Source organism: Triticum dicoccoides, chromosome 6A (genome assembly GCF_002162155.2).
Source record: "Triticum dicoccoides isolate Atlit2015 ecotype Zavitan chromosome 6A, WEW_v2.0, whole genome shotgun sequence".
NCBI lineage: Eukaryota > Viridiplantae > Streptophyta > Magnoliopsida > Poales > Poaceae > Triticum > Triticum dicoccoides.
Window position 1 is genome coordinate 23,185,164 of NC_041390.1, and position 11,597 is coordinate 23,196,760.

The 11,597-nt window shown below is 46.8% G+C and overlaps 1 protein-coding gene across 1 annotated transcript; it reads right to left on the bottom strand.

Moving 5' to 3' along the window:
- Positions 1 to 7,545: 7,545 nt before the first annotated feature.
- On the bottom strand, positions 7,546 to 11,026 carry LOC119315529. The gene is made up of 3 exons (XM_037590117.1): positions 11,018 to 11,026; positions 9,322 to 9,587; positions 7,546 to 8,600 (listed from the first exon to the last, which is right to left on the bottom strand). Exons 1-3 carry the CDS (start codon positions 11,024 to 11,026, stop codon positions 7,772 to 7,774), a joined length of 1,104 nt encoding a protein of 367 aa, XP_037446014.1. The 3' UTR covers positions 7,546 to 7,771.
- Between the last annotated feature and the right edge of the window lie 571 nt (positions 11,027 to 11,597).

Here is an 11,597-nt window from a genome sequence, read left to right on the forward strand (position 1 = left end):
CACTTGTAGTAGATTCCTTTCATTCTGGCTTGTTGGATGACAGTAGGTGTGTTGTTAGGAGGGGGCCTACCTGGGTCAAACTGAACTTGCCTCCTAATTGGCTGAGTAAAATAAGCCACTGGTGTTTTCTTGCTGGGCTGGGCTTGTTCCATTCTCCTGGCCAGCCAGATAGCTTTTTGTAGGTCTGCTGGTTCATGACATTGAACATAATGTAGTATATTGTCACTCAGACCAGCAATGAAACTAGCTTTGTAATAATCAGCAGGTAGTGCAGGGTTGTCCCTCCCGAGTAAGTTCATGGACTGTTCAAACTTGAGCACATAGTCATTAACAGACCCAGTTTGGTTGAGGGCATGAAAAGTTCTGACATTGTCACACACTGAAGTTTCTGAAAACCTGTCTCCAATCAGTCTACAAAACCTGTACCAGGGTAAGGAATTGGCAATAATTCCAGTTTCTCTCCACCACTCTATTGTTGGCCCCTTTAAGTAAGTGACAGCAATTTCAGTTTTCTGCTCCAGTGGTGTCCTAGCAGCTTCAAAGTACATTTCAATGGTTTGAATCCAAGAGTCAGTTCCACTGCCATCAAACTCTGGTATGTATACTTAGCAGGTTTCACCAGAGTTAGAGGTCTTCTGTTGTCTTGGACTTGGTCTCTCTGAGCATTGCCTCCTCTGCCAGCTATTTGCTGAACCTGCTCCTCACCTTGCTCTTGTTCTAACTGAGTGATTTGTTGCATGTTTCCTGTTTGAGGGACTGCAGTAGTTGCTCTGGCGTCAGGTGGGGGAAGTTTGTTGTCAGCAAAGTGGGGGTGCCTGTAAGGAACTTTGGTGCTCCCATCCAAGTTAAGTTCTTTTCCAGTGTGCTTATCCACCAAGGTTACAGAGCCTGCAGTAGGAGGTGTTTGGAGGCCATCGACTGGCCGAAGCACTGGGCCTTGCGGTGTATGATTTTGGCCACTGCCTTGCGGGATATCTTGGGGAATGGGTGGGGTTTCTCGTGGCTTAGGAAAACCAGAGATAAATTTGTTAAGTGTGCCCTGTAATTCCCCCAAAGTCTTCTGCATTGACTGGAAATTGTCTTGCACATGGTCCCTGAAATCCTCAAAGTCCTGTCTGTCCTGCTCTCGATTTCTCTGCAATGTTTGGACATCGAGTTGTAAGGACTGCATCTCCAGATTGCTGGTGGAGGACGAATCTGATGGGCCAGTCATCTTGATGGAGTGACACAGAGAGGGTTTTTAGAACTGGCAGGGAGCCAAGTAACCTCACTGCAAGAGATCGTCAGGCGAAGGAAGGAATTTTACCACAGCACTTGCTGCAACCCGACCTTGACCGTAGATCCTGCCACCGCCTGCACCGCCGCCGTCGCCAACACCGCCGGAAGTACACCGGATCTGGGTGGGAGGTGGGATTTTACTGTTGAAACAGTGTGTTCCCGCAACCACGCCCTAGCACCAAACCTGTACCGAACTATTCGCCGCCGCCAACGCCGCCGTCAGCTACACCGCCGCCAAGATTGTCCGGTGGGAAGTGAAGGATTTTACGGCTCCTCTAACTCCACTTCGGCACCAGATCTCGCGCCGCCAAGGAGATGAACCTTGCTCTGATACCACTTGTCAGACCCAGGTGGTCTGAAGAACGGAATTCAGAATTACAAGAACTGAACTAGTCGAATTTAGCTTGAATTCAGAGGAATGATTAGCGAGTCTAGCTCGTTACAAAGGTTCTAGCCATCCAGGAACATTGGCGGCGGCAAGGGGGAAACTCTAACACAAAAAAGATACCTGCCCTCGATCCCAACTCCTGGCTTTATAGCCTTACAAAAGGAAGAAAAAGAAGAGCAAAAGCAAACAGAAAAGAAAGAGATGCTGCGGTCTTTGCCGGAAAGGGAACAACGACCTCCAGGGCAATCCCCGCCACACGATGAAGATCGGACGCTCGTCGGGTCATCATAACTGGCGAAGCGGTACGACGATGTCTCGGCCGTGCGATCGAAGATGTGTGGCTCCTGACGTTTCCCGCCTGTTTGAACGGGTTTGAATTAACTAAATCCTGTTTGCACGATCGGAGCTTCAGACAAAGATGCTTGGGTCCTGACAACGTTTTAGACATTCAGACACTTTTCAAAACAGTATATAGCAGGCTGTCTGAAACATCTTATAAAAACAAACAAAGGGAGTATTTTTTTAAACCATTTTGCGAGAAGGTTTGAAACTTTCCCAAATTGATCACCATGGTAGTGTTGATTTTACAAAATGTTTTCAATATTCAGGGTTAAACTATGGACTTCTCGCTTCATATTATAGATGAGTTCTACGGAGTATATGAGTTGCATATAGGTATACATTCATTTGCATTGCACCGTTCAACGATTCCAGAGCATCACCCTTGAATTGTCCGCTGTCATTATCGAATGTACCGATCGGTTTCTTTGAATAGCATGCCATGGGCGTAGCGTAACATATCACTCGTGTACCAATTCATTGAGGAATTTGCATGTGGATGTAATCCTGCACCCGGTTGGCATTGCCCACGCGCCCTCGAACGCACGGGCGGCATGTCACTACACGCAAACTTTGACTAGTTTCTTTAAGAGAGTGTCTACTAAACTCGACCTGCCCCTACGATGATCAAGGAAGATATATATTGGATTTTAATCCAATTAGAAATAGTTTCCTTTTGCTAAAGCTTATTCTTATTTATCCCATTTCTGACTCGGAAAAATGTTCAACAGGGTCTTTGATGTTGTTTCGAATGAAGAACTAAGATATACGTATGATGGATGCATTTTATGGAGGGTTGGTGGGATTTTTCTCAACTGCGTCGGGTGAACCTCCGAACCATATTGGTCTGGCATTTATTGCACGTTACTTGTTTGCATGTGTTCTGATGTTGGTTCAACTAGTGTTGTTGGCTGCATTATTGCGCCCTTTGGTAATTAATGTACTCCATGCTTGGGATATTGTTGTCCGGGGGGATTTCATTGTGGCGTTTGATTGAGCACGATTACGAGGGAAACTCAGCCAGAGAAACATCAAACCTGGTGCCAGCGATGAACACCTTGTACTACCTACAAGGTGTGCTCTTCTGCTATAGGTAGATAAATGTATCATCCTACAAGGTGTGCTCTTCTGCTATAGGTATAAACTCACGTAGCGACCTAACATAGATAAAACACCTCACACACGTAGATAAATGTCTCACCCTAACGACGAGGATGGGCATGTGTTCTCCCCTCAGGACCGTAAAGTGTGAGGCGTGGACAAGGTGCTGAGATAGTACATGCATAGAGCGAAAGGGCTGAGGTCCCTTGCCTTGAGTGTATGAGCATTGTCCGGCGTACACGATGATCTCGGGTAAACGAGAGTCTCCTCTAGCATCAAGATCCCTAGTGTGGTGAGATAGGACTGAGATCCATCACCTTGAGTGTATGAGCATTGTCCTGCATACGGGATGATCTCGGTAAATGAGTCTCCTCAGGCATTGAACCCAAGCCAAACAACACGCCATGGTCCTGAGATACATGCCCTTGACTGAGCGCCCCTGAATAAGGGCTACATAGTAGTAGAGACGAGTCATGTCGTAGCAATGGCGTTGTCGTACTCGGACCCTACTGTTGTGTCCCATCTGGCTCATATGCACCTCACTCAGTCTGGACGAGCGAGCCGTACTCAGTCTGGCTGACCGCGCTTCCGGTATATCGTATGCTCCAATGTTGTCTCGACCACAACCCCATTTTTTAATACAATTCTTGCTCATGTCCAAAAGACACTTCAGGTGTGACTTTCCCTTTTGTAGCATGCCTTGCACCCGCAAGGCGACCTCCACCACCTCCCCCATTGGTTAAACTGATCAACCTAAATGAAATGTGGTTGTTATGACACTGAATTTCAGCTACAAAAAATAACAATAGAAATGTTTGTACCATGTGGTCACAAAGGTAAGTTGTTGACCGGTCAATCTTTCCATGTAACTGCTCCCCGCGTGATGAAGGGAATCTTAATGAGGCCGGAGATAACTATGTCACCATGTGATGAAGGGAACTTCATACCGAAGAGGAGCAACAAATACACAAACAGTGCCTCTTCAACCTCTCATGATCTGGGTGTGCTGGTACGTTTTCTAAATGAGTCACGAAGCAAATTGAATGGGACACCCCGTGCCCCTCTAGAATGATTTGATTCAGGCATTGTTACCCCAAGATGGAGTGAGACATCTTGTCGCCAAGATGCTGAGCATGTTGGAGGGACCAACGACTCACCACTAATTGACAGACCCGTGATCATGGACACATCTTTCAGGGTAGGCACAAGCTCCCCCCTAACGCAAGTGAAAGGTGTGGGTCTCAGGTCTCCACCAGTCAACGAGGGCTGCCAAAAGAGATGGGTCTAACATGAATAGGTGGTCATCAGATGCGAGCTTAGCAAAAGAAAGTAATCCGATCCATGAGCCTAAAGGTGTGGAACGAAACAAGGCTTGATATCCATTTGTTCTTTATGGTTCGAATCTTGAAGGTCTGAGGAGGATATTTTCATGATGGTTGAACCAAACGTGGCAACGGTGGCCGGCATCGTGCTGCCCCTGCAAAAGGTCTGGCACTTCGGTCACAACCCGTACACACATAGTCATTGGAAATAAAATTTAACTTGGCGAGTAGAAATAAAACTTAACATCACTTATACAAAAAAAAGTTAACATTGTGAGTTCAAATAAAATTAAACATGAGAAGTAGAAATAAACCTAAACATCCCTAGTTCAAATAAAACTTAAAATCTCGGGTACAAATAAACCTAAACATCACAAGTACAAATGAAAGTTAACCTCATGAGTACAAATGAAATTATATCATGCGGGGTTGTTGTTTCCGTATGGGCATTCCCACCGTAGGTGCTCTGCCATTGCGACACCGCCTTGGTTCTTCTGACTGCAGTTGCGGAGCTAGCTAGCTAGCTAGGAATAGTTGGGCGGGCCCGTACCGGCCAAGATAGAAGAGATTACATAAAATTTGCCGCCGTGACCCCAGTTTACCCTAACACTACACTATTTTCTATTTCGATTGGGCAGGCCATGGCACACTTTTGCCCCTACGTAGCTCCACCACTACCTTACCGGCTATGGTCCATGTGGTTGCGATGATGCCAAGACGGACGTCGCCCCTTGGCGGTTCACATCAACGTCCGGTCCAGAACCCATTTGTTTATTCCTAGCCACAATTCTCTATAGTGTTGATCAATGCCCCTGGCCCAGAACTCACGGCTTTAGGTGTTGAAGCAGATTGTAAGTGTTGAAGTAAAGAGATATGTATGGTTCGATATTGATCCACCGCAGCTCGGCCGGCTGGTCTGACGGACCTGGCCGTGGCCTGTCGATGGCGGTCTGGCGCTTGGCGTTGTGCCACGCGGCGACGGTGATGCGGCGCTCTCCCGTGTGGAGGATCTGGTTGGTGCCCTATGGCTCGGTTCGATTTGGCTGGTGGCCTCAGGCTCGGCTGGAACTGGCGAGTTCATGCATGATCTAATCCTCTATCAACCCCAAGGCCCGGCGGTGGTTCCGACTGCGGCTAGTTTTGGCCATGTCCTGAGAAACCGGACCGGGGGCTCTATGCTGGGACTGGGAGGTTGACCGTGGTGGTGAGACCGGCCGATATCTCTACGGTCCATGGCTTGGTGACTGTGATTCAGATCTGATAGACCGAGTGGGGTAAATGCAGACTATGCTGCAGCGACCTCGAACGGTTTCATGACGGCGATGGTCACCGAAAGATCTTCAGAAATCTAGTGGTTGACTTTGGCGGTGAGATGCAAATTATGGATGATGACTTGACGCGGAGGGATGGCTGTGCAGTTGCGCCGGCGCATGTAACTGCTGGAATTGTGGAAAAGTGGTGGCGACAACACTTGAGTGACTTCGATGGTGGTGTTAATCAAGCACCTGGTCATGAGCTCCGGGGTGAAAGCCTAGATCTGACCGGATGATGGTTATACCTGGCAATGACGATGTTCTTACGTCGTTACCTTGTTGAAGGCATTGCTCGGATATGTTTTGATTAATTCATCAGGGTGAAAGCCTAGATTCTGGCCTTGGTAGTTGGATCCGGTGACGGCGACGCTCGAGTGTCGCTACCTTGTTGAAGGCGTTGCTGTTGAAGAACCTCGTCGTCTATATGATGTCATGAGATGGTTGGTGCGGATATGGTCTTTGTTGTAATTTGCGATCACGGATCTGATCATCTTGGGTTATTTTTTTCCGCCTACACATAGCTTTGGTCTTATATGACTTTGCTATTAGCCGGCGTGTTTTTGTGTGCGTGCGTTTGTGTTGGCTGTGTGCATCCTAGCTATGCAGAGGCCGGGTGTGTGCTTTTTGGGTCTGTATCCTATTGATGCTCCTATTTGAGCCAATAAATTCACCCTTTGTCGAAAAATGGTTTGATGTTGATGTTCTGATCTGCAGCCGCTTGGAGGGCATGACTACACGGGTAGCCCAAAAGCTTGGGCTTGTTGCAAGTGCACTCACACATTGTTTGACTGAGGGTGACAGCTTGCTTTTTTGATTTTCTGTGGTGACCTTTTACAAACTTGGCTCGCGCGTTGACTTGCCACTTATTCCTAAGTGCGTCCATTTGACTACAACCATGGCTTTGAGATTCTTTGAATTCTCGTCCAGATATCTTTGCATCTTTTCATACCATGGCTTGTTCATTGCAACATATGCCTTGGCCACGTGGACTCTGTCTTTTTTGAGGGTCACGTGGACTCTGTCTGCAAAGTATATCAGAGTCCGGTTACAAGTTTTGTTGATCATCGTTGTGATAGGGAAGGCTCTCACACCTTTAAGAATGCCATTGTACACCTTTGACATGTTATTGTACAATTAAGGGCAATTCTTGATGATCGTCAGATTTATGGACATCCTATGACCCCTCGTGTCTTCTCTCTCCAGCAAGGCCGCACGCTGTCCACTGATTCCTGACCTGATCGCATTCATTTTGGCTGCACATCCTCTTCAATAGCTTGAACCAAACATTGTTTTTTCCTATATTTTTTTTTTGTCTTCTTCTCTGAACACATGTCAGCCGAGCTCCTTGAGTATTGTTTTCCTGTAGTTTAATCTCTGAACTCGTACCAGGAGCAGTGTTTTCATGTCAGGTAAGTATGGAAGGGTTGAAAAGGAATCATTCAGACAATAGAGAAACTGTATGCCATGGTGTTCTGTTTCCCTTGTCAGGTAAATATGGAAGGGTTGTCTTGTAGATTCAGAGACATTTTGCAAGACCTAACTGGAGAAAAGTGTTCTCTCACTTCACAAGAACACTCAGTATAGGTGACTAGATTCGCTAAACATCTTGTCTTGACCGATTTATATTGTGCAGTGCAATGGTTAGTATATACATTAATGTGTTTTCCATTGAGGATCTCCAGCACTCACGAAACAGCTAGCTCAAGGATCTTTCAAAATAATTCATTCAGCTAGACAACCAAAGGTAACTTCTAACACTTCCATACCAGAAACTTTTTAGACAGTTTGCAGATATACTTGTATGTATACGAAAAGAAATTAATATGATAGCGCACACATAGTAAATCTGGAATCTAGCTTTACAGGTTTAGTTTGTACAAAATACATTGAAAAGCTAGTGTCGCAAGCATACATAGACTGGAATATTTAGAGATATCTACTACTCTCTCTGTCCGGAATTAATTGAAGCTCAAACTGATGTATCTAGGAAGTACAGTATTATATTGGAACAGTGATATTGATCATTAGAATTACTGACTTCCAGGTGGTGCCCCTCGCAGAAGCATGCTTTCTCTCTTCAGTTTCTCTGCCCTGACAGTCTCTAACTTGCGCCTATCAATACTCTTCTCTCCAGGTTCTTTTGGAGGTCTGCCTCTTTTTTTAGGTTGAATATCACCTGATGTACTTCCTTGTTTTGCAATCTCACCTGATGTACTTTTATCCTTTCGAGGCCTGCCCCTTTTCTTAGGTTGATCGCTAGGTTTCAGACATACTAAAGCATTTTCTCCAGCTGATGCTGACGCCTGAACCAACCCTGGGAGTGCTAGATTATTTGACTGTTGGCCATTTACCGCTCTAACCACCATCTGATTGCCAGCAACATTAGTTCTTGGTCTAGCCACCTTAGTTCTGTAGTTGGGAACGCCATTCTGATGTTTGAATTTCTCCATCACAAGTGTGTTGAGCGGAATGGTTATGTCCAATGGTAGCAGGATCTCATCCAGTTCATGCCACTCAAGATCTTCCTGGTCTCCATCTTGATAGACAACGGTGTACCAATTTCTTTGACTGTCATACTTGACAACTTTCCCTACATAGTATATGTCTCCAAACCGCTTTCTCACTTTCCGCTCTTCTAGCCATTCCCCAAAGCGATGATCGACTCGAGATCGCGGAACATCTCTTACTGCAAGTTGTGAGCCAGATGTGAATTCAGGAGGCAAGTCTGGGACACCATTGATAATGATGGCAGGCTCCCTGGGTACTTTAACAACAGGTTCAGTGCCTGACTCTTGCATGTCCTTGCTCCCCTCCATGAGCTGATATTGCACCAGTTCCTTGGATTTAACCACAAACAGCCTGGAGCAGAAAGAAAATAGTTTCATCTGTAAAGTAAGTCATAATAAGCAAGAAAAATCAAAGAACCAAGTGAGAAGTAACCATAAACCGAGCACTTTCACAGCTACAAAGCATACTTTGATGAGTCAGGCATGTCGAAACATAAGAGATACCAACCGGCACTTGGGATTTAGGAAGCACGGCACATCGCATTCGCATCAGTTCTGCTACTTGCATTTAGTAAACACCTGGGATATTAACCAGCTACAGATGCATTTCTTTTCCTGCATATGTACTTCTCACATATGTGCCAGACTGCTGTGTTGACTATTGAGGCATGATACCTATCAAGACATGATACTTGTATCACTCGTGCGAATGTGTACAATGTACTATTGTATCAATCAAAAGATAAAAGTTGCATCGCGTACTATCGTCAGACAACATAGCAAATGCACACTCTCTCAACACATATCAGTAATCAGTTGGCAAGTGAAACGCCCACCGCGCACACATGCTTCAGTTGACAAATTCGCACAGCAATGACCAGCAAACGCCCAACGTACACTCTACACATGCTTCAATTGAGAAATTGACAAATTTTCGAGAACAGCAGCCACTAGCATCAGCACAACCACCCATCCATGGCACAACAGAACAGCAGCACAAGCAGCAGCAGCACAACACCAGTAGCTCAAGCGGCAGCAGGTAGCACACGCACGAGAGTGGAAGAGGAGCTCACCGTCCGGTGACGAGGCGGAGGCAGGTCGGAAGCGGCCGGCGTTGAAGAGGAGGCAGAGGCTGGTCGTCGTCGAGGAGGGCGTCTCGCCTGGATGCTCTGCACAACGGGGGAGGGGGGCGGCGTCCGGCGGCAGAGTGAGGGCGATAACTTCCGGCGGAAGATGTGTGCACTGCGGGGGAAGCGAGTGGGCGGCGACGATGGGGGGGCGGGGTAGCGGCGACCGGCGGCCGGCGGCTTGTGACGGGGCTGGTGGGATGTGGGAACCCCTAGCAAAAGGAGGAGAGGAGACGAGTGGGGGGCATGCTTGTGTGTGACAACTTGTCCACATGGGCCGGCCTGGCTTTAAAAGGGCCTGCCACGACACGGCCCGTGTCCGCCCTTTTATAAAAGGACCGTGCCGTGCCGCCCGAAGGCGAGCAGAAATCACATATTTGACCTGAGGCCCAAATCAAATCACAAACTGACCTGCTTTCAAAAAAAATTCGCTCTGCTGACCCTTTAGTGTGGCGCCTGACAGCTGGGCGTCACACACTACTATGCAGCGCCTCTGCCTTAGGCGTTGCACCTCCTGCCAGCGTGACAGCCCTGGTCCAGTTGCGATCTCACAAACAGCACTGCAGCGCCTAAGTCGTAGGCGCCGCACTGTGTATATTGTAGCGCCCGTGTCTTAGGCGCTGCACGTTGACTTAGGCCGCATCGGGTCAGCCCCTCCCAGACAGTTCTTCCACCTCTGAGAAGTTGCTCTCTTCTGTACAGAGAGCGGCGGCGGCGCCCCCTTCGGATCCCCCCCACACCCCCTCTCAGATCTGAAGTTTTGAGGCCTGGATTCGATCTCCAATCCTTCCTAGTACGTAAACTCCTCCGTTCCCTTTCTTTTCCTCCGTAAAATCGTTGCAATTTTAGGGATTTGCCCAAGATTTGCTTGGTTTGGATCTTTGTTTGTCCAAGATTGTGTGTTGTGATGGAGGATGTGTAGTCATATCCGGTAGTATATGATTCTTGTTAGTGAAACCTAGATTGTTTATTTTTTTAGATATATATGAGATGCCTAGTTTTGTAGATAATTATGAGATGTTGAGTTTTGTAGCTATATGTGAGATGTTGAGTTTTTTTAGATATAAGTTAGATGTTGAGTTTATTTGAAATATGAGATGTTGATTTATTTGAACACATATGTCATACAAGACATATATGAGAATTTACAATCATTTATTCATTGTGTGAGAAGGAGATGTTGAGATTCTTGTAGATGAATACATATGAGATGTTTAGATGAACACATATGAAATGTTGAGTGTTTACCGATATTTGAGATGAACTCATGTATGTTTATTGTTTGAAATTGTAAGGATGGTTTGGCTTCTGGACGATGTCTACGACGTGCAACACCGGTCCTACATGATGCGCGAGAAGGATAAGGTAATAATGAGTAATCTAAATCTTTTGCAAATTTGCCTTTAGTTGAAATTTACATGCCCTAAGATTTGTCATTACTTGTTTTTTGCAGAAGCTTGAACCTCTGAAGATTCGGTATCACGGGGTCTCTGGTCCTGCCATGCCTTACGACGAGCGGTACACACCGTACATCAAGTAGGCAGGACTACTTCCGTGGATTCAGTTGGTCAGCCGGTCCACGCCGAATCAGAATGCTCCACTGGTGTCCGCTCTTGTTGATCGATGGATGCCGGAGACGCACAGTTTCCATCTTCAGACTGGGGAGATGACCGTGACGCTCGAGGATGTCTCATTGATCACCGGTCTTGCTATCGACGGGAGGCCTCTCTCTATGAGCACCGACTCTGATGGGTGGCGCGCGCAGATGATTGCTCTTATCGGTATGGCTCCTACCGAGGCTGAGGCTGATGTAGAGGAGGGAGAAGAGAAGAAGAAGAGGGAAAGGAAAGCAGCCGGAGCTGCTTTCACGTGGATTCAAAATAACTTTGCAACGTGCCCTCCGGATGCCACTAATGATGTGATCCAGACACATGCTCGTGTGTATATGTGGTACGTTGTGTCGAGGACTTTGTTTCCTGACTCCACTGGCAAGAACGCTCCATGGATATGGCTGAAGGCGTTGACTGTCTTCGATAGCAAATGGAGCTGGGGTTCAGCGACTCTTGCCTACTTGTACCGACAGGTAGTTGGTCTGTTTTGTGATCAACTCATTTCTTCATTAGCAATGCAAGCTTGCTGTCAAGTTAACACTGTTTTTCTTTCATATGTAGCTGGACGATGCGTGTTGCAGGATCACAGATAGTGCAGGCATTGGTGGTAAT